The sequence below is a fragment of the Scyliorhinus torazame genome, chromosome 10 (genome assembly GCF_047496885.1).
Source record: "Scyliorhinus torazame isolate Kashiwa2021f chromosome 10, sScyTor2.1, whole genome shotgun sequence".
Lineage (NCBI taxonomy): Eukaryota > Metazoa > Chordata > Chondrichthyes > Carcharhiniformes > Scyliorhinidae > Scyliorhinus > Scyliorhinus torazame.
Window position 1 is genome coordinate 117,612,263 of NC_092716.1, and position 22,696 is coordinate 117,634,958.

At 49.1% G+C, this 22,696-nt stretch overlaps 1 protein-coding gene across 1 annotated transcript; it reads right to left on the reverse strand.

Annotated features, from left to right (window-relative positions):
• Positions 1–4,559: 4,559 nt before the first annotated feature.
• LOC140430886 (uncharacterized) lies at positions 4,560–7,056 on the reverse strand. The gene is made up of 2 exons (XM_072518664.1): positions 5,620–7,056; positions 4,560–5,195 (listed from the first exon to the last, which is right to left on the reverse strand). The coding sequence occupies exons 1-2, from the start codon at positions 6,946–6,948 to the stop codon at positions 5,151–5,153; spliced, it is 1,374 nt and encodes a 457-aa protein (XP_072374765.1). The 5' UTR covers positions 6,949–7,056; the 3' UTR covers positions 4,560–5,150.
• Between the last annotated feature and the right edge of the window lie 15,640 nt (positions 7,057–22,696).

The following is a 22,696-nucleotide window of genomic DNA, read 5'->3' on the forward strand; positions in this document are numbered from 1 at the left end:
ACTGGCGGGACAAGGCAGTGCGGGCGGGCTCCAGCATCCTGGGGGGGGGGGGGTGTGTGCAAGGCGATCTGGCCCCAGGGAGTGCCCCCACGGTGGCCTGGCCCGTGATCGGGGCCCACCGATCCGCGGGCAGGCCTGTGCCATGGGGGCACTCTTTTCCTTCTGCCTTCGCCATGGTCTCCACCATGGCGGAGGCGGAAGAGAGCCCCTCCACTGCGCATGCGCGGGGATGCCGTGAGCGGCCGCTGACACTCCCGCGCAGGCGCCGCCCGGCAATGTCATTTCTGGCAGGGCACCAAAGGCCTTTCCTGCCAGCTGGCGGGGCGGAAATCAGTCTGGCGCGGGCCTAGCCCCTCAAGGTTAGGGCTCAGCTGCTCACGATGTGGAGACATGCGCAACTTTGGGGCGGTGCGATGCCGGACTGATTTGCGCCGTTTTGGGCGCCAGTCGGCGGATATCGCGCTGATTACGGAGTATTTCACCCTGGGTGTGGAGAATCCAGCCCCACAGTTTTCGCGATAGCGTTGGGACATAGTCCCTGAAACGGCGAATCCAACCCTAACTGTTGACGCTAGGGAGTGCTGGTTTCTCTGATTCTGGCGTGGGAACGAGGGTGTTTTATATCAGAGAAATTGGTGTAAAATGGCTACTGCTTTGCTGGGGGCGAGTATGCCGGCTGCATAAAGCACCCAGCTCTAGCTGCGACGTGACCCCAAGAATTGCTGGTTCCATGGCCACGTATGCGCACGGCGGTGGCCTGCAGCAGCTGTGCCATGCTACATGCTGGAGGCCGCTAAGGACATGGTCTGCAAAATAGTGCCCCCTTATGCCAGCTCGTGCACCCTGGGCTTTCCCCCACAGTGGCACCAGGTCCTACTAAAGTGCCCCTTGCCCGCGGATCGGCCCTCCCTAGACTATGGCGGCGCTAGACAGGGTCTACAGCCACCACGCTGAGTCCCCGACGGATGAGACAACACGCGATCAACGTCGTCGGCAACTCGGCCAGTCGGGGGCTGTGCTCAAGTTGCGGGCCTCAGACAATGTCCTGAGTCCATCGATATGTGGCGCAGTGTATTTGAAGAGTACGCTGTATGGGAGGTGGCGCCTCATCGCTGCATGTGTCTGTCCGTCTAACAGTGTTGGTGTATGTGTTCCGCCCCACCCCAGGAGAAGGCCGTGCACACTCACCATGACCAAGCACGTTGTCAGTGGCCCAGAGGAAAGGGAGACCGCCGGGTGGAGCACTGTCATGTGCGGGCAAGTGAGACCGTGCCAAGTTTATGATTGAACTTGACATATTAGTGAGGAGACGCCTAAGACACTATCTGATGCACACCACATATCTCATCCAGTACAGCACATGGAGGTAGGAGCTCTCAAGGGGCTGGACGGTCGGAGGGCAAGCTGGACCCAGAACCGTCCAGACAGGTCCTTGGCTTCTGGAACATCCAGTCCCAAACATTGTGCAGATGCAGTCAGAGAGCCAGGGAGTACAAGAGGGGTCTTCGGCGAGCTTCCAGTACCTGTGGACACAGATGCATGTCCAACTACATGGAGGAGCAGGGTGTGGTGCTGGCCATGCATGCCATGCAGGCCCACATTGCACGGCTGGCGTCCACTGTGGAGACAAAGAGACGACGGTTTCGGCCATGGATCATTATGTCCGTGGGCTTTCTCTGCAGGTCTGTGAATTCTTTGCAGGACCCAGTCACAGCAGGCCATGGCTGCGAACGTTGGAAGCATTGCCCCACTCTGGCCGGCGTGGCATAGACACTGGAGGAGGTGGCCGAGTCTCTGAGTGAGGTGGCCCAGTCCCAGAGCAAGGTGGACCAGTACCAGAGGGAGGTGGCCCAGTCACTGGCTGATGTTGCACAGACCCACAGGTTGATGGCACAGTCGTAGCGTGATGTGGTGCAGTCCCTGATGGAGAGCGTCCACTCACAGTGCTCCATGGCGGCGAGCATGTAGGCACTGGGAGAGACCAGAGCGGGCCTCCAGGACTGGCTTCGGCAGGTGGCATTGGGCGTCCTCAGGGGATGGCTACGCTCGCACCAACTTCCCATGGAGTATCTCGGGGCCCAGCGGGCACATCGAGGGACGAGGGGGTGATGGGGCTCATGCCGGTGACGCTCGCAGGGGGGCAGCACCTCGGACTCCCCCCTCACCCCGGCCCTCGTGTACCTGCTGCACAGTGAGAAGAACAGGGTGGCACCATGTCAGCCGGAACACCCAAGCAGTGGCCGGCCCAACCAGGCCTGGGTCGCACCAGCGGGGCAGGGGTTGCAGGTCAGGAGTCACAGCAGGGTGCTTCCATTCGTGCTGTATGGTATGGGGAAACATCTAGGCATAGTGTTAGGGCCCAAAAGGCCAGAACGTTAGACACCAGTTAAGTTGGCATGGGTGCAGTGTGCAGTTCGGTCACAGGGGCTAGGGCACAGACTGTATATATTAGATGACAGCGAAGCCCACTGTCCGGGCATCCTGATGCGCGCGGTCCACAGGGAACTGGATGTAACAGTCCACCAGGGCATACACGGCATCCCTCATGGCACAGATGCACCTTTGCGCTGATGGCTGGGTGATGCTGGACAGGTCCCCACTAGGCTACTGGAAGGACCTCATGGCATAAAAGTTTAGGACTACCGTTTTTTGCACTGAGTGCAGTATTTGGTGCAATTTGAGTGCTATAGTGAGAGCTTGGTGACTGAGGGAGTAGAAGGCTTCATTTTTATCTAAAGTCTCGTCTTTCTTTTATTTAATTAATTAACTTAAAAGTTGCTGTTTGGTTTAGAATAAGGTGAATTTTCAATCAGCTTTAAACAAAGCTTCTACTTGTAGGCACTTGCAGCTGGAGTTTGTTAATTAGTTAATTGGATTAGGCCAGTTTTCAGAGGCTAGATTCACAGTATAAAAGTGATCCCCTACAGTGCAGACTTTGTTTGCACTGAGTGCTGAATTTGGTGCTTTTTGAGTGCTATAGTAAGAGTTTGGTGACTGAGGGAGTGCTGAATTTGGTGCACTTGAGTGCAATATGAGAGTTTGGTGACTGAGGGAGTTAGGTGAGGAGGGAGTAAGTTGCTCCTTTCATTTCATTTCCTACATTTCCGCAAAGAGTGTGAAGAGCGTTTACAGAGAGTGCAGCTGACTGGAAGCAGAGCCGGAGGGCGGAGATCCAGTTGGTCCACAGGGCAGTTATATTCTGTAAGGTAAGAGGGGATGGAGGCTAGGCCAGTTGCATGCTCCTCCTGTAGGATGTGAGTGGTGAGGGATACCACCGGTGTCCCCGCTGACTATACCTGCGGGAGGTGCACCCAATTCCAGCTCCTCAAAGACCGTGTTAGAGAACTGGAGTTGAAGCTGGATGAACTTCGGATCATCCGGGAGGAAGAGGGGGTGGTGGAGAAGAGTTACAGGGAGGTAACCACACCCAAGGTACAGGACAAGAATAGCTGGGTTATAGTCAGGTGGGAAAAAACAAATAGGCAGACAGTGCAGGGATCCCTCGTGGCCGTTCCCCTTCAAAACAAGTATACCGTTTTGGATGCTGTTGGGGGGGATGATCTACCGGGGGCAAGCCCTAGCGGCCAGGTCTCTGGCATTGAGTCTGGCTCTGGGGCTCAGAAGGGAAGGGGGGAGAATGGAAAAGCAATAGTTGAAGGATATTCAATGGTTAGGGGAATAGACAGGAGATTCTGCAGACGCGAGCGAGACTCCCAGAAGGTATGTTGCCTCCCGGGTGCCAGGGCCAGGGATGTCTCGGATCGTGGCTTCTGGATCCTTAAGGGGGAGGGGGAGCAGCCAGAAGTCGTGGTGCACATTCGTACCAACGATGTAGGTAGTAAAAGGTGTGTGGAGGTAATAAACAAGTTTAGGGAGTTCGGCTGGAAGTAAAAACCAGGACAGACAGAGTTGTTATCTCTAGTTTGTTGCCGGTGCCACGTGATAGCAAGGCTAGGAATAGGGAGCGAGTGCAGATGAACACGTGGCTGCAGGAATGGTGTAGGAGGGAGGGCTTCAGGTATTTGGACAATTGGAGTGCATTCTGGGGAAGGTGGGACCTGTACAAGCAGGACGGGTTGCATCAGAACCAGAGCGGCACGAATATCCTGGGAGGGAGGTTTTCTAGTACTCTTCGGGAGGGTTTAAACTAATTTGGCAGGGGAATGGGAACCGGATTTGTAGTCCAGCAACTAAGGTAGCCGATATTCAGGACGGCAAAGCGTGTAATGAGGCAGTGGGGAAGGGAACACTGACAAAGGAGAGTACTTGCAGGCACGGCTATGGGTTGAAGCGTGTATACTTCAACGCAAGAAGCATCAGGAATCTGGGGCGAGATTCTCCGACCCCCCGCCGGGTCGGAGAATCGCCGGGGGCTGGCGTGAATCCCGCCCCCGCCGGTTGCCGAAGTCACCGGCACCGGAGATTCGGCGGGGGTGGGAATCGTGCCGCGCCGGTTGGTGGGGCCCCCCCCCCGCGTGATTCTCCGGCCCCCATTGTAGATCCCCAAATTTCTTTCTCTGTCAGTCTGGCCTCAATAAAAGTTGAGACGGATTCGCACGTAAAAAGAAGTTATTTATTTAGCTTGCAAGCTTAATCATCTTACAGAAACGTAAAAGACATCCAGCCTCTTACACCCCAGAAAAACGACTGACTAAAAGACAAAGGGATCTCTGCAAAATCAATTCAAATGGTATCAAGTTTCACATACTCGACGGACATAGGTCAGCCTATGTCCCTCCTGACCTGTTTAATCTATTCTGATTGGCTCACTTCCAATCCCTTTCTCTGGCCCCTATCAATGCAGCATCACTCTCATAGACACACCTCTTCCTGCTTTTTCCATGCGGTCTCAAACCCCTTTGTCCCTAACTGCCAGAATCAAAGTGGCTTATTTCTACATTACATTAACTAGTATCTCTAAAGTAACTATTTTATATCACATTCATCATTCCCTCCTTTTATCATTCCATGATAACCGAACTATCCAATCCATAGCTACGGTTCCTCATCTAAAAAGATCCGTCGCTGCATTTCCAATTCCTGTCTTAGCCCCCCTTCATCTGCCTCACCCTCATGGATTTTAACAGTTAAATTTTTTTTCTCGGTGATTGGGGCGGTGATCTGATCTAGTGCACCCCGCATTCTACCCATCACACATTTAAGGATGGCCAGGCCCACAAAGATGCAGCCGATAGCTACCACTAGATACATGGCCATATTTATCAACCAGTCCTTCCATCCTCCAAATCCCCAGTTACCCCAAGAGCCAGGATCCTGCATCCCGTCCAAGTGATCCCGTATGCGATCCATAAATTTAGTGATGTTAGCGGTCAAGTCCTGAACCCCCATAATACACTTGCCCTGTACTATGGCGCATACCCCACCCTCACGGGCCAGAAGATAGTCAAGAGCATACCGGTTCTGCATTGCAAACAACCGTAGCTGAGACAACTCCTTAGTTATTGCCCCGAGGGCCCCCAAGGTTTCATTTCCCAAGATGGTAAGGCCGCAAATAAAATAATTCCGATCACTAACAGCCAAGGAACCCCCCACACCTCCCAGTGTCAATACGCTCAGAATGCCCCACCCGGCTGAGTGGCCCCGGTTGGGTGCAAGAACCTGAGGTTTTTTCCAGTTCTCGCAAAATTCAGCAGAGACTGCCCGGCATGCTAACTGATTATGCAGGTTCCACGCCGAAGGGCAGGGGACTGTGGTAGGGACTAGAGTCCCTATAGCAATTCGGCGGGGAAATGGGGGTGACAAAACATTGGTCGCCGTACCATTAAATAAAAAGTAGTATCCTTGTTCCGTGTGGAGACTAGCATCACAATCAGCATATCGGTTGCGTAAGGACCTCCCAGTAGCCCAGTTTATCCAATTTTGAAATGCCCATTCGGGCCGCCCAGCAATGCGGAAAGCCCTAGTCCCAACAGTGATATGAGAGACATTCGCCCAGCCACAGAGGAGCTGGAGGCCGGCGTTCAATGGAACGCAAGTGATGTTGTAACAAACGCATTGGCCAGACGCCTGGGTGATATGGCACCTCCTGTCCGTACAGGTGGGAAACAGACATGTTATATTTGTGTCCACCTCTACCAGCAAACAGCCATATCCTTCACTGCTGAAGCAATTCTCGTACGACCGGGAATCCCTATTGGGAGTGAAGTGGCTAGGTATGTACGCCCTCCACCGTCGCAGCCTATCGTACTGTGAATGGGAATTATCCCGAGGAAGGGGAAGGCAAATAGCCGGTGGTGCTGAACCCTGATCGTAAGGAAGAGTGACTTGCTCGGGCAGTGGTTCGGAATGCTGACAATGAACCACCGTTTGGGGAGTGCCCCAAAGCGGTGAAACAGAAAATAACCTAGACACCGCTGCGGGGTTTGGGTAGCAGACAACCCGTCCCTGGCCATACAGACGGTGGTAAATCTGGTAGAAGAGATTCATACTACCCGGGTTTTCCTCAGTTTGGCCTTTAATTAACTTAAGTGTATCTCCCGGTAACCTACGTTCTAGCTGTACTTCCCTTCTCACACGCCCCGTCCTCTCTCTAGTCCCTTTCTCTTTCTCATGGTCTCTTCCTACACTCTTCTGACAGCCTGATGTTACCTTTATTGTACCACTTTTAACACATCCAAAATCAAATTTACATGTATTCCAAAAACAAGGCAATGTCCATATAATGTTCCCTTCCCATCGCCGGGACCGGTGCAGCTGCTTCATGACTCCCACATTCTCCTTAACTTTGATGACCTTCCATGAGTCGATACCATGTCCTCGTATATGGGGGCAGTGAAGAACATCACCTGTGCATAGGTGATGTATCCTTGTAGATTGGTTGGGGCTACACAGATACATAATATTCCCCTTTTCCATGTCCATCGCCAATAACACGCCAAGCGAAGTGAGGCCAAATATCAGACAGACGATGCGCAGCCACTCCATCATGCTCCACACCTGGAAAATAGCACTGGAGAAGGGAGGCAGGTTAGTATCCGACCTTTACAGTAGTGGAGATGGACTCAATTTACAGTGATGTAGGTGGACCCAAGCACCTCGCCCTTCCACTTTAACTGCTGTGGGGGTGGTAAGGAGAACTTGGAAGGGCCCGTCCCATCGCGGCTCCGACCCCTTCCTAGTCCAATTTTTGACCATGACATAACTACCGGGCTGGACTGAAAGTGAGCTAGGTACTGGGGGCAATGGCTCGTGAGCCGCGCGGACTTGGCCATGGAGTTCCTTGAGCACTTGCGTAAGGGCTAGAACATAGGTGGTCATTTCTTCAGTCATCTGATGAAACTGAACCCGTCTGGGAACCTGCAGGCTCCAAGGAGTTCTAAGAGGCCTGCCATAAAGAATCTCGGTGGGAGAGAGCCGGGCTGGTCCCGCAGGTGTAACCCGCAGCTGGAAGAGGGCAACGGGGAGCAACTTAAGCCATGTCAGTCCCGTGTCTGCTCTTAATTTAGCCAATTTAGTTTTGAGGGTCTGATTGTGTCTCTCAACCAACCCGGCTGCCTGCGGCTGTAAGCACAGTGTAACTGCTGGCGTATGCCCAACTGGGAGCAAAACTCCTTGTTAATTTGTCCAATAAAATGAGGCCCATTATCAGAACTTAACTGAGCTGGTATACCGTACCGGGGAATGATTTCCCTCATCAAGACTTTAACCACAGTAGCAGCTTTATTATCGATAGTCGGATACGCCTCGACCCATCTGCTGAACACATCCACAATGACCAAAACATATTTGTAACATTGACACCTTTCCAACTCAATGTAATCCATTTGGAGCGTCTCAAAGGGACCACTGGGCAACGGGGTTTGCCCCTTCCAACAAGGGATACCTTTTCCGGTGTTATATTGCTGACAAATCAAACACCGATTACTGATACTTTGGGCCAACCCCTGCATTTTAGGGTGCCACCAAGTGTCCAGCAACAAATCACTAGTCCCTCGAGCCCCACAATGAGTTGCAAAGTGTACACATTCGATGACCCATAAAGCCAGCACATCAGACATACAAGTCTGATGTGCAGGCGTGGTCCATAAAGAGGAAACAGAATCATATGTACAACCTAACCGTTTCCACATTTGTTTATCACTCTCAGGAGCGTCCTCCTGTAACCTTATGACGTCTTGGATGGTTGGCATTGGCTTGTCAGAAGCAGACATATTCATAGTAGATCGTTTAGTCTGACTTAACATTTTAGGCACCATCACTTGCTGAATTTGTGCGGCTGTGCGCGCTGCACGATCTGCTCGTTCATTACCAACGTCAACTGGGGTTGTACCATTCGTGTGGGCAGCGCATTTAATAACGGAAATCTGCGCTGGCAGAAGGAGGGCCTGCAGTAGGTCATTAACTAAACCCCGGTTGGATATTTCTGTGCCTGCCGAGGTAAGGAATCCCCTATTCTTCCAGAGTTGTCCGAAGTCATGAACTACCCCGAAAGCATATCGGGAGTCCGTGTAGATATTTACCCGGCGATCTCCCCCAACTATACATGCACGGGTGAGGGCAAAAAGTTCGGCTTGTTGTGCTGAGTAAGGGGTCTGGAAAGCTGCCGCTTCTAAAATCAGACCATCCTGATCTATGATTGCATAACCGGACAGTCTCCGGCCAGTGGGGCTTACTAATGCACTGCCATCAACATACATAATCATGTCAGGTTGTTCTAACGGAATATCACTCAGATCGTCCCTTATTGTTGTAGTTTCCTGAATCAAGGCTAAACAGTCGTGACCAGGCGCATCCTCATGGACAGGGGGACCGCTAAGAAAACAGGCTGGATTGATAGTGGTACAATATTTAAATGTCAGACGTGGATTGTTCAAAAGGTATATTTCATACCTATTCTGACGAGCTGCGGTAAGATGCTGAGTCTGCAGTTGCCCCAATAGTGCGATTACCGAGTGGGAGCTATACACCGTAATATCCTGTTGTAGAGTGATGTTGGCAGCAGCCTGCAAACTATTGTATATCGCTGCCAAGATCTGGGTGCAAACAGGGTGGCCCAACGCCACTGGGTCGAGTTTGGAAGAGTAATATGCTACGGGCCGTTGCTTGTCCCCATGTTGCTGAGTGAGTACCGCTGTTGAACATCCTTCCAGAACAGTACAGTATATCTGGAATGGTCGGTCGTATAGGGGCCTACCGAGGGCCGGTGCTTGTAGCAAGGCCTGCTTCAGGCAACGGAAGGCCTCGAGTGCCTCGGTGGTGAGAGTAAAGTTTCCCTCTTTACTCGTGTAAGGTGTCAGCAGCTTTGTATAGACAGCGATGTTTGGTATCCACTGCCGACAATAATTCACCATACCCAGCCAATGACGAACCTCCTTGGCTATTGTAGGGGCGGGGAATTGGCATATTGGTTCAATCCTACTTGGGTCGAGACTTCTTTCTGTGGCTGTAAGTAAAACTCCTAAGAACTTAACTTTTCTCTGAGCCACCAAGACCTTTGCTTGTGAAACAACATAACCCAACGAGGATAGGTGGTTCAATAATTGGATCACATCATCCCTATTACTGGGCTCGTCAGGACTTGCCACCAATATGTCATCTACATACTGCACTAGAGTGGAACCATGCTCCAATGTCAAGGCCTGGAGTTGGGTCTGCAAACATCTGGAGAAGAGTGTAGGTGAATTGACGAACCCCTGTGGCAGTCGGGTCCAGGTATACTGCTGCCCATTGTAAGTGAAGGCAAACAAATATTGACTTTCAGTCGCAAGTGGGAGGGCAAAGAAGGCGTGCTGAAGGTCAATTACGGCGAAGACCCGGGCTTGTGCTGGAATTTGAGCCAGTATGTGGGCAGGGTTAGGGACGAGGGCATGTAACGGCTGTGCGATGGCATTAATTGAACGTAAATCCTGTACTAATCGGTACTGGTCTGGTTTGGCTGGTTTAGGCACAGCAAGTATGGGGGTGTTACATTCTGATTGGCAAGGGACCAAAATACCCTGTTTCAACAGTTCTTGAATTAATTTATCTATTGATGGAGCAGCTTGAGATTTCAGGGGGTATTGCCGAATGGAAGGTAGCTTTGCATGATCCTTAATCATTACCTTGATAGGTGTAACATTTGTCTTTCCCACTTGTGATGGGTATTCCGCCCAGACCTGTGGATTGACATATTCCAACACATCATGTCCCCTGTGATGCTGCAGTCGAGTGTTAATCGTTTCAGGGACCTCAAAATATTTTATGGTAGTGCCGTCTGGCATGGCTTGAAGTGCGTAGTCTGTTGGATCTGAATGATCCACTGCCCTCCTGACCATTCGTCCCATATCCCTGGCATAGTACTGGTCATGGACCTGACGTGTAATATGAGGGCTTACCGAAGCTGACTGTGGCCATAAATGTGGTGATATTGTAACAAAATCGGCTGTACCTTCTTTTCCCGTGACTGTGGCTGTAACGTTGACTGGCCATTCGGTCTCAAGTAATGGCCGGTATTTGTCCTCCAACTCCCTGTTTCGTCCAGTTCTGTCATAGGCCAGGGTAACGTGATGCAGTGACTGTTCAACGTCTAACGTCCACCACTGGGGGGTGATAGAAATATAGCACTGTTGTCTCATCCTCCATGATGTAACCGTTACCCCCTCATCTCCGCATTCTAGCTGTAGCTGGAAGATACACAGTAAATCTCGGGCCAACAAGTTACAGTCCAATCCAGTAGTCACTACAAACTGATGTTCTGCAGACGTATTCTCGTAAGTGACTGTCACAGGTTCTGAAATAGGATACTCACACACCTGTCCTTGGAACCCTGATAATTGCTGCGTGTGGTCGGATATTGGTAATTTAAGTGTTGATTGCACAGAAGACATCGCTGCCCCTGTGTCGATTACAAATGAGTGATGTTGATCTCCTATCTGCAGAGAGATAATAGATGCCCTGTCGGATTGGAGAGTCCTTATGGCTAAATTAGCTAGTCAATCCTGTGTTGGGAAAGGGTTTTCCTGGGAGAAGTCAGTGTATCTCATCTGTCCTCCCCTTGGTGGGTACCCTCTCCTTTGGGTCGGATAATCTCCTTCTACTGTCTGTCTTTTAAAGGGGCATTCCTGTTGCCAGTGATCTACACGGCCGCAATTAAAACATGCATTGCTCCCTCTATTTCTGCCCCGGCCTCGTCTTCCAGTAGACCAATGGCCCCTCAGAGGGGGCTGCGGTTGTAGAGCTGTTGATTCGTTCAGTGGACCATAAAAATGGGGTGAGGGTCCCTTTGGGTGGGTTTGGTATCCTCCTCTTCGCTGATCCACCCACCCAAAGTCACTATATTGGGGCTCCTTCTGGTAAACTACCATTTCTGCCGCTTGTTGGGGTCGCAGATCATCCTTTTTCATTACATACTCAGTCTTAACCTTTGTAACTGAGCCTCCTTCTTGGCCTACACCCTCCTTCCAGTAAAATCTGACTGCCCTTGCCATCTGGGAAGGGTCGTTCTCCGTCCAATTCATGTTATTACATTTCACAGCAGTAACCACAGAAGGTGGTAGGCAATGCATTAACATAGCACAGTATTGAGGGGAATTCTGACCATTTTGATACAGCAAATCGCCTGACTGCCCCCGGTAGATTTCATTAAAACGCCCCAGAAATTCCTCTGGCTCTTCAGTCTTCTTAGGTTTTAGGTCTAAGATAACAGAAAGATTTATGGGCCTTTGAAATGTGCTATTCAACGCATTTAAGATCTGTGTCCTATCGTCGTCTAACGCATAGGCCTGCTGGAGTGCGGCATGACTAGCATAATTCAGGTGGTTAAGATAATTGCGGTACTCTGCTGGGGTTAAAATCTGCTGGACTAGGGCCCAGAGGTCCCTTGAATCAGCTTGATAAATTGAGATAGTAGTTCTCAATGAATCCACAAAGGCAGCAGGAGATTTTTTCCTATCTGGGATTGTAGTCATAATAGCCATCATCTCGCTGGGTGTCCATGGGAAGTAAACGTCTATTGTGGGGTTTGCAGCCGCAGTCCCTGGATCAGGGTTTCGCATCTTCCTAATCGGTAACTGTCTCCGAATGTCACCAGGGGGCACTCTAGCTATTTACCCTGGTTGTTCCAAGACTTCAACGTCTCTCCCTGTCACTAGGGGGAGTTCTTTCTCTTCAACCGAAGTTGTTTCAGCTTTCTTTGTTCCCAACTCTTGTGATTTCTCCTTAGTTTGGGGAGACTTAGGTGATATGCTTAATTGTTTCTGGTGAGCTTCAAGCCCCTCTCTTGCTGTCCGAGATCTTGTCCTAGAGCTAACTGGGCTTGTGGGACAAAGTTCCTTTTGCTCTTTCGGTTGTGAAGTTGGTAAATCAGGACCCACACTATCACCCAAAAGGGCTTGAGTTTCTGGCATATTTGAAATCTGGGGAGCAATGGCTGGGTATATATTATTGTACTCTGGTGGTTCTGGAATGAGCGCAGACCATACTATGGGTGCAGACGGAATTTCTACTGACTTTTCCGACTTATTGAATTTTTCTTCTTCTGACAATTCAAGGCCAGCCATTGAACTACGTAGTTCACCTCTTGTGTGACCCGGGTCCTTCCTGTCTCTATTTGCTCTTTTTTTAAATGCACATTCCTTTTTCAAGATCTGTAATGTTTTTAGGTTACCCTGTTCACTAATTGAAATCCCCATTTTAAGGGCGTTATCCTGCCAGCTGGACAACATAATCTTATCTTTTTCCTCTTGACAATATTGCCTCCATAATCCAATTAATTCTTTAGTTTTCATACCTTGATTTTTTTTCCATATCTGTCCCTGGATTTTCTTAACCATTTCTAGGTCTTTGGTTCCCCCTAGTGGCCATTCATCTCCCATTTTAGTTCTTAACTGTGCTGACAATTTTCTAAAGTCCTTTGCTTTGTCCGGATACTTATCACATAATATTTGCAGTGGCATGCCTGGATCATTTGTGCTATCCAAGGAATTTCCCATAATCTCAACTAGTCCTTGGAACTGCGTTTTTCCGCCACTACAGTCCAAGGAAAATTCTTTAACTTAATCAACTATATTTTTAACACACAGACATATAGAGGTGAACCATTTTTCAATTTAAAATGTTACATCTACCTCTCATAACATAACCCAACCGAATTAATTTACAAATACAGTTGAACCATTTATATTTTAAATGTTACATCAACAGTACAGCCTACCCCAGCCGAATTAACTCACAATTAAAGTTGAACCATTTATCTTAAATGTTACATCAACAATACAGCCTGCCCCAGCCGAATTAACTCACAAATAAAGTTGAACCATTTATCTTAAATGTTACATGAACAATACAGCCTGCCCCAGCCGAATTAACTCAGAAATAAAGTTGAACCATTTATCTTAAATGTTACATCAACAATACAGCCTGCCCCAGCCGAATTAACTCTATGAAATCCCATCAATTAAAATGCTTATCCCCAGACTGACCTGTGATTTCGTCGAGGCGGTCTTTCTGTGCCAACCGCGAGTGACCAGACTAATCAGACGATAAGAAGAGGGGAACAATCAATGCTGGTCGTTTTCCAGTTCTACATTGAGGGCCCTTTGTTCCCCATCCTCCTGTTCATAATCAGTCTAATTCTGATTTCGCAGTTGGATCAGGATCGCCCTGAGAAATCCCGGGTTTCGGCACCAAATGTAGATCCCCAAATTTCTTTCTCTGTCAGTCTGGCCTCAATAAAAGTTGAGACGGATTCGCACGTAAAAATAAGTTATTTATTTAGCTTGCAAGCTTAATCATCTTACAGAAACGTAAAAGACATCCAGCCTCTTACACCCCAGAAAAACGACTGACTAAAAGACAAAGGGATCTCTGCAAAATAATTCAAATGGTATCAAGTTTCACATACTCGATGGACATAGGTCAGCCTATGTCCCTCCTGACCTGTTTAATCTATTCTGATTGGCTCACTTCCAATCCCTTTCTCTGGCCCCTATCAATGCAGCATCACTCTCATAGACACACCTCTTCCTGCTTTTTCCATGCGGTCTCAAACCCCTTTGTCCCTAACTGCCAGAATCAAAGTGGCTTATTTCTACATTACATTAACTAGTATCTCTAAAGTAACTATTTTATATCACATTCGTCACCATGGGCCGAAGTCCCGACGCTAAAATGCCTGTCCCGCCGGCGTAAATTAAACTACCTACCTTACCGGCGGGACAAGGCGGTGCGGGAGGGTTCCGGGGTCCTGGGGGGGACGCGGGTGATCTGGCCCCGGGGGGTGCCCCCACGGTGGCCTGACCCGCGATTGGGGCCCACCGATCCGCGGGCGGGCCTGTGCCGTGGGGGCACTCTTTCCCTTCCGCCTCCGCCACGGTCTCCACCATGGCGGAGGCAGAAGAGACTCCCTCCACTGTGCATGCGTGGGAAGCTGTCAGCGGCCACTGATGCTCCCGCGCATGCGCCGCCCCGAGATGTAATTTCCGCGCCAGCTGGCGGGGCACCAAAGGCCTTTGCTGCCAGCTGGCGGGGCGGAAATTCGTCTGGCGTCGACCTAGCCCCTTAAGGTTGGGGCTCGGCCCCCAAAGATGCGGAACATTCCGCACCTTTGGGCCGGAGCAATGCCCGTCTGACTTGCGCCGTTTTGGGCGCCAGTCGGCGGACATCGCGCCGTTTCCGGAGAATTTCGCCCAAGGTGGGTGAACTTAAGGCATGGATCGGTACTTGGGACTATGATGTGGTGGCCATCATGGAAACTTGGATAGAAGAGAAGCAGAAATAGTTGTTGGAGGTCCCTGGCTATAGATGTTTCAATAAGTTTAGGGAGGGTGGTAAAAGAGGTGGGGGGCGGGGGGCATTGTTAATTAGAGATAGGATAACAGCTGCAGAAAGGCAGTTTGAGGAGTATCAGCCTACTGACGGAGTATTGGTTGAAGTCAGAAATAGGAAAGGGGCAGCCACCTTGTTAGGAGTTTTCTATAGGCCCCCCAATAGTAGCAGAGATGTGGAGGAACAGATTGGGAAACAGAATTTGGAAAGGTGCTGAAGTCACAGGGTAGTAGTCATGGGTGACTTTAACTTCCCAAACATTGAGTGGAAACTCTTTAGATTAACAAAGTTTAGATGGAGTGGTGTTTGTGCAGTGTGTCCAGGAAGCTTTTCTGACACAGTATGTAGATTGTCCGATCAGAGGAGGGGCAATATTGGATTTAGTACTTGGTAATGAACCAGGGCAAGTGATAGATTTGTTAGTGGGGGAGCATTTTGGAGATAGCGACCACAATTCTGTGACTTTCACTTTAGTAATGGAGAGGTGCGTGCAACAGGGCAAGGTTTACAATTTGGGGAAGGGTAAATACGATGTTGTCAGACAAGAAGTGAACTGCATAAGCTGGGAACATAGGCTGTCAGGGAAGGACACAAGTGAAATGTGGAACTTGTTCAAGGAACAGGTACAACGTGTCCTTGATATGTATGTCCCTGTCAGGCAGGGAAGAGATGGTCGAGTGAGGGAACCATGGTTGACAAGAGAGGTTGAATGTCTTGTTAAGAGAAAAAAGGAGACTTATGTAAGGCTGAGGAAACAAGGTTCAACAGGGCGTTGGAGGGATACAAGATAGCCAGGAGGGAACTGAAGAAAGGGATTAGGAGAGCTAAGAGAGGGCATGAACAATCTTTGGTGGGTAGGATCAAGGAAAACCCCAAGGCCTTTTACACACATGTGAGAAATATGAGAAAGACTAGAGCGAGGGTAGGTCCGATCAAGGACAGTAGCGGGAGATTGTGTATTGAGTCTGAAGAGATAGGAGAGGTCTTGAACGAGTACTTTTCTTCTGTGTTTAAAAATGAGAGGGGCCATATTATTGGAGAGGACAGTGTGAAACAGACTGGTAAGCTCGAGGAAATTCTTGTTAGGAAGGAAGATGTGTTGGGCATTTTGAAAAACTTGAGGACAGACAAGTCCCCCGGGCCTGACGGGTTATATCCAAGGATTCTATGGGAAGCAAAAGATGAAATTGCAGAGCCGTTGGCAATGATATTTTCGTCCTCACTGTCAGCAGGGGTGGTACCAGGGGATTGGAGTGTGGCGAATGTCGTGCCCCTTTTCAAAGAAGGAACTAGGGATAACCCTGGGAATTACAGGCCAGTTAGTCTTACTTCGGTGGTAGGCAAAGTCATGGAAAGGGTACTGAAGGATAGGATTTCTGAGCATCTCGAAAGACACTGATTAGGGATAGTCAGCACGGATTTGTGAGGGGTAGGTCTTGCCTTACAAGTCTTATTGAATTTTTTGAGGAATTGTTTGAAGGTAAAGCAGTGGATGTAGTGTACATGGATTTTAGTAAGGCATTTGATATTGTTCCCCATGGTAGACCTCTGCAGAAAGTAAGGAGGCATGGGATAGTGGGAAATTTGGCCAGTTGGATAACGAACTGGCTAACTGATAGAAGTCAGAGCGTGGTGGTGGATGGCAAATATTCAGCCTGGATCGGTTACCAGTGGCGTACCGCAGGGATCAGTTCTGGGTCCTCTGCTGTTTGTGATTTTCATTAATGACTTGGATGAGGGAGTTGAAGGGTGGGTCAGTAAATTTGCAGACGATACGAAGATTGCTGGAGATGTGGATAGTGAGGAGGGCTGTTGTCGGCTGCAAAGACACATCGATAGGATGCAGAGATGGGCTGATAAGTGGCAGATGGAGTTTAGCCCTGAAAAGTGTGAGGTTGTCCAATTTGGAAGGACAAATATGAATGCGGATTCCAGGGTTAACGGTAGAGTTCTTGGCAATGTGGGGGAGCAGAGATATCTTGGGGTCTATGTTCATACATCTTTGAAAGTTGTCACTCAAGTGGATAGAGCTGTGAAGAAGGCCTATGATGTGTTAGCGTTCATTAACAGAGGGATTGAATTTAAGAGCCGTGAGGTGATGATGCAGCTGTACAAAACTTTGGTAAGGCCACATTTGGAGTACTGTGTACAGTTCTGGTCGCCTCATTTTAGGAAGGACGTGGAAGCTTAGGAAAAGGTGCAAAGGAGATTTACCAGGATGTTGCCTGGAATGGAGAGTAGGTCTTAGGAGGGAAGGTTGAGGGTGCTAGGCCTTTTCTCATTAGAACGGAGAAGGATGAGGGGCGACTTGATAGAGGTTGATAAAATGATCAGGGGAATAGATAGAGTAGACAGTCAGAGACGTTTTCCCCGGGTGGAACGAACCATTACAAGGGGACATAAATTTAAGGTGTCTGGTGGAAGATATAGGTGGGATGATATATGCTTCCGGAAATATATTTTGCACTTTGTCAATTCGATTAACACTAATTCGACATAACATATGGTGTGCAGTAAATTGATGTCTACGTTTCACTTTTTACGGTGTTTGGATGTTTTGGAAAACTGTTTCAAACATATTTTGATGACCCGATTTCGATTGGAACGTATGTTTTTTTAATATCAATTTCAGCAGCGAATGGGTTGAATGTGCAATGCGGAGATTCGTTACTGAACGATTCTGAACGATTTAAGTTATGTCTCTAAGCACAATTTCATGTAAATAGCTAATACCAGATCTTAAATAGTCCAAAAAACAGGCGAAATAAGAAAGAATGAGAAACTTATGAATATTTCATTCATGATTTTATGCGATGAAATTGTGGCATTAATAAAGTCTTTCTGACCAGATAAATGTTAGAAACAATAATACTCGCCTTTTAAGTAGTTCATTGCATATATTTTACTGCACTCTGGGTCACGGAGAAAATGTAGGTCATTATTCACGTGGCGAAATATCTGACTCATGGCAAGAAGTGTGGTAGATGTTTCCGTAGTGCAGCAATAAGCAAAAATGAAATGTTACTGTTGAAGGTTGATATCCGCCAGCCGTCGGAGGAAATAAACCGCTTACTTTGCTTATCATAATGCGCGTTTACCTTTGCAATACACCATTAGGACTGCAAACCTTACGAAATAGTTAACATACTGGAAAGTGGAGAGCCAAACGCCCACACAGGAACGTCTGCATTGCTGTAAACGAATTTGATCAGCTTATGATAATTAGTTAAACTTTCCGTGTCTTATTCTTCATATACTAGAGAGAGAAGAAAGAGATAGGTTTGGCAAAATTATACAATCATTATCTGCAAGCCCAAACCAACACATTAACCAAAACGTTGAAGCGCGACTTTACATTTGCATTGAACAAAATGTTCGAAAACAGAATAGGGGGCGGGTGTGAAAAGAAGGGGGGAGGCCAATCGACAAAAGAGATGGGAAGGGAAGGAGAAGACACTGGACACATGTAAATAGCAAAGAACTGCTCATGTACAATTAGCGACCCAGGTAAGGACTCTGAACCAAAAAATAGATAGGGATCCAGTGGAGGGGCTGGGGGGAGGCGGGGGGGGGGGGGGGGGCAAGGAGAGGGGATAGGTACAGAGGAAAATAAGTTGTATATTGTAACGGACGTATATATCCTAACCGACATTGTACTTTTCCTACTACAGCATGAGGGAGTTGGGAGTATAGAAAGAGCGCAGCTGAATGCATCGGAGACGTGAGTAAACTTAGCACATTTGATTTTATTATTTTGTAGGCTTTTGCTGAACCTTAAATTTATCCCAGTCATCCAGTTTACCACTAGCCTTTGCAGTATGGTATGCCCTGGTTATTGCCAATATGTCCATGCGATGGGGAATGTGAGCGTAGCTCCCCTTCCACTAATTCTGCCAGTCCTGCTGTCCACAACTGTCTCGACTTGTGTCTACATGGAGCACAGTCAGTGGACCACCTCCCATGGCACTGCACCACAGAACGCTGTGACTGTTGCACTATGTTCTGGGTCTGCACCACATCAGCCAATGATTGGACCATCTCCCTCTGGGAATGGGCCACCCCCCTCTGTGTCAGTACCACGACGGCCAGCGGTTGGGCAATGCTGCAGGGCAATGCTGCCGACGTTCTCAGACATGGTCCGCTATAACTAGACCATGGTCAGGAGCGCCGCGGTAATGCTTAGTTGGCTCAGACTCATGGCTGCCGGTGAGAGGGAAGCCCTGTCTTTGGAGTCGGCGACCGCCTGCACAGATTGCCCCAGGCCTTGGAAATGCTGATCCATTGCCAAAGCCCTCGCCCCAAGGCTTCCACCGCGGATGCTACCCATGTGATGTTGGTCTGGGTGGCACGGCTGGCCGGCACCACCTTCTGCTACTCCACATGGTTGGTGTTGTGGAAATTATAAGTCAGCACTTCGAGTTTTCGCCAAAGGTCTTTTAATTAAATGCGAGGTTTGTGGAGGGCTGAAGAGACAGCAGCCATTCGAAATGCCCTGTCTTACAGAGGGAAAGCAGAAATTTATATTATGCAGTGAGCAATATCTGGGACAAGTAAACTGCTTTAGATTAGAGAGACAGAAAAACAAGCAAGCCGGAGTCATATTTTAATAATCCAACCTTGGGTTCCTTGCCAAAGCAGCAGAAAATCATGTTGTCAGCAAAACACTGTGCAGCTGTACGCTTGTTTACATTGCATGACTTCTGACTATTTCATACCGAACTCTTGACTGAAATAAGGTAAAATATCCATCATGCTTTGCCAAGTGCGTATTCTCATGGAATATAGTCAAAAAGCTTGTTACAATGAATAGCCTTAAGCAGGCCACTAATTCGCACACTAAAGTCCCTTCTTTAGCTGAACTCCTTCGCCTGCGCCTGCAGGTGCTGCATGTTCTCCAACAACCGCATAATCGATCCCACCTCGAAGCTGAAGAGGCCCAAACCGCAAGTGCGATGTCGATCTCGATTTCAACATGATCCGGATCTCGGAGTGCCGGATCCCGCCTATGAACCGACAACAGCGCTCGGCCCATGAGGTCCAGCCGCCGGAGCACCCGACCCAGCCCCCGGCCATGAGACCCGGCCCAGAGAGGCCGGCCCAGTGACCCGAACTGTAAAGGCCCGCCTCGCGACCTGACTTACCGGAGAACGGAAGGAAGATTCCATGCTGAGGCACGACCATGCCTACTCCAAGATCGCCCTCCAGGAGCACCCAACCAGACCACCAAGGATGGAGAAGATCATGGGAGCCGGTCCAACCTGACTAAAGATTCCTGTGTCTGCAATCCAAGACCCACGAAACGGTAGAGACCCCGTGCAAGGACCCGAACGCGCCGCAAAGTATCCCTGTACTTGCAGAATGTCGGGTAATGCCGGATCCCAAATAAGCCGCCCCGCAATCCCAAAATTGCATCCAGGACCCGTGACTCTCTGCCTGACACAATTGCGACAGCGAAACCTCCATCAGTCACAACCACTTACATCCCACAAGGTCAACCGTCTCCCACCGGATCCTGGGACCATTCAGAAGCTGCCGCCAACCGAGGAAGCGAGGGGAATGCGGTGGTAAGCAGGTGAGAGTCAAGCAACGCAGGTTCAATACTCCTTTCCCCAGCTTATTCCTGGCAAACCTCCTAGCGATAAAAAGCAAGCCGGACATACTTTACGCCAGACTGACCATTCAGAGTGAAAAGGAGATTGCTGCGTGCTCTGTTTCACAGAGACATCACCCACCTCTGCCTCAACGGACTGTATCATACAGCCTAAAGGCTTCTCAATTCAGCAGTTGGACCTGATTGTGTCAAGAGGCAAAGTAAAGGGCAGAAGTGGCTTGCCTCCTCGTCTATTCCCCCTGGTTCTCGATGTGGTGACCCTCGCGACATACTGTTTCACGGACCTGAAATACCTGACTGTGAAGTGCCGCCCTTACTACCTCCCACATGAGTTCATCCATTAACACGGCGGTCTACAGCCACTCCAGGCAGAAGTGAAGATGGCACTGGACGAATTGTACACAGTTATGAATAACAATTAAACCGAACACCCAGAGGCGTTGTTCATCGTGGGCGGGGACTTCAACAACGTCGACCTCAAGAGTGTACAGACAAAATTCCACCAACACATATCGTGTACCACCAGGGCGGCAACACTCTTGATCACTGCTACACAAAAAGCAAGGCTGCCTACCGTTCCATCCCCGACCGAACTTTAGAAAATCAGACCATAAGACGGTGCTCCTTCTCCCAGCATACAATCAGAAAGTTAAGTGGGAGAATCCGGTTAAGAAGGTCATGCAGTGCTGGTCAGAGGAAACAGATCCTACTTTACTCCTTGGAGTCAGTGGTCTGGTCCATATTTAAGAATTTAGCAACCAACCTAAACGAATATGTCACCACCATCACAGACTTTATCATTCATGTGTGGACGACTGCGTGTCAAAGAAATTAGTATGTATGTTCCCCAAACAGAAACCTGGCTTAATTGGGAGACTGACCGCCGTCTGAAGGCCAGGTCAGAGCACTGAAGTCCGTTGACCCTGACCTCTCCTCCAAATCCAGATACGGCCTCCACAAAATCATCAGGGTTGCAAAGAAACAATATCCGACCAAGCTAGTGTTACAGATTCTCGTCGGTTTTGGAAATGCCTAAATAACATAATATGTTACTAATAACAGCCGAGAAGAACCTCTAGGAGCAGCACACCCCTCCCCAATGAAACACTGCATTATATGCTTGGGTCGAGCAGGGAACCATCAAACCACTGTCAACTGCCGCAGCAGCCTTGAGCACACCCATACCCACCGCAAGTGCTTCCTAAATCAGATCAAACTCCCTGAAGGTGAACGCTTGGAAAGCGATGGGTGCAGATGGGGTCCCTGGTTGCACACTCAGATGCTTTGCGGACCAGATGACAGGTGTGTTTGCGGACATCTTCAACCTTTCCCGACTCAATTCAGAGCTCCCCACCTGCTTCAAGAAGACCACCATCACCACCACATCAACTCCATACTCCCAGAATGCCTAGACCCACTGAAATTCCCAGACCGCTGCAACCGATTCATAGCAGACACCATCTCCCTGACCCTACAATCAACCCTGGAGTATCTCGACTCCTACATCAGTCTCCTATTTATTGACCACAGCTTTTGCTTCAACACCATAATCCCAGCGAAGCTCATACCTAATCTCCAAAATCTCGGACTTGGCCCCTCACTCTGCAACTGGATCCTCGATTTTCTGACATACAGACCACAATTACTAAGAATAATACTTACATCTCCTCCACGATTGTCCTCAATACCGGGGCCCAATAAGGCTGCGTAATTACTCCCTCGTTCTATACACCATACGCATACACACGACTGCGTGGCAAAATTTGGCTCCAACTGAATATACAAGTTTGCTGATGACATTACTGTAGTAGGTCGGATCTCAAACAACTACGAGTCAGAGTACAGGGGGAGATAGAGAACCTGCTGGAGTGGTATAGCAGCAATAATCTCTCCCTCAATGCCAGCAAAACAAAAGAGCTGGTCATTGACTTCAGGAAGTAAAGTAGGGGGTGGTTTTGCACATTGGGCTAAATAGCTGGCTTGTTCAGCAGATCAAGGCCAGCAGCGCAGGTTCAATTCCCGCGCAGGTACCAGCCTCCTCGAACAGACGCCAGTATGTGGTGACGAGGGGATTGTTACAGTAACTTCATTTGAAGCCTACTTGTGACAATAAGCGATCTTCATTTCATTCATTCATTTGTACACACCACTGCCTGCATTAATGGGGCCGAGATGGAGATGGTTGACAGCTTCAAATTCCTTGTTGTGCGAAACACCAAAACTCTGTCCTGGTCCACCCACGTTGACACTACCACCAAGAAAGCACAACAGTGCCTATACTTCTTCAGGAAAGGAAGGAAATTCGGCATGTCTGCATTGACA

Coding starts and splice junctions, on each gene's coding strand:
- LOC140430886 (XM_072518664.1), bottom strand. CDS start 6,948: ATGATGGAGTGGCTGCGCATCGTCTGTCTGATATTTGGCCTCACTTCG. Junction 5,196..5,619: donor AGAACTGGAAAAAACCTCAG/GTTCTTGCACCC, acceptor ATCTAGTGGTAG/CTATCGGCTGCATCTTTGTG.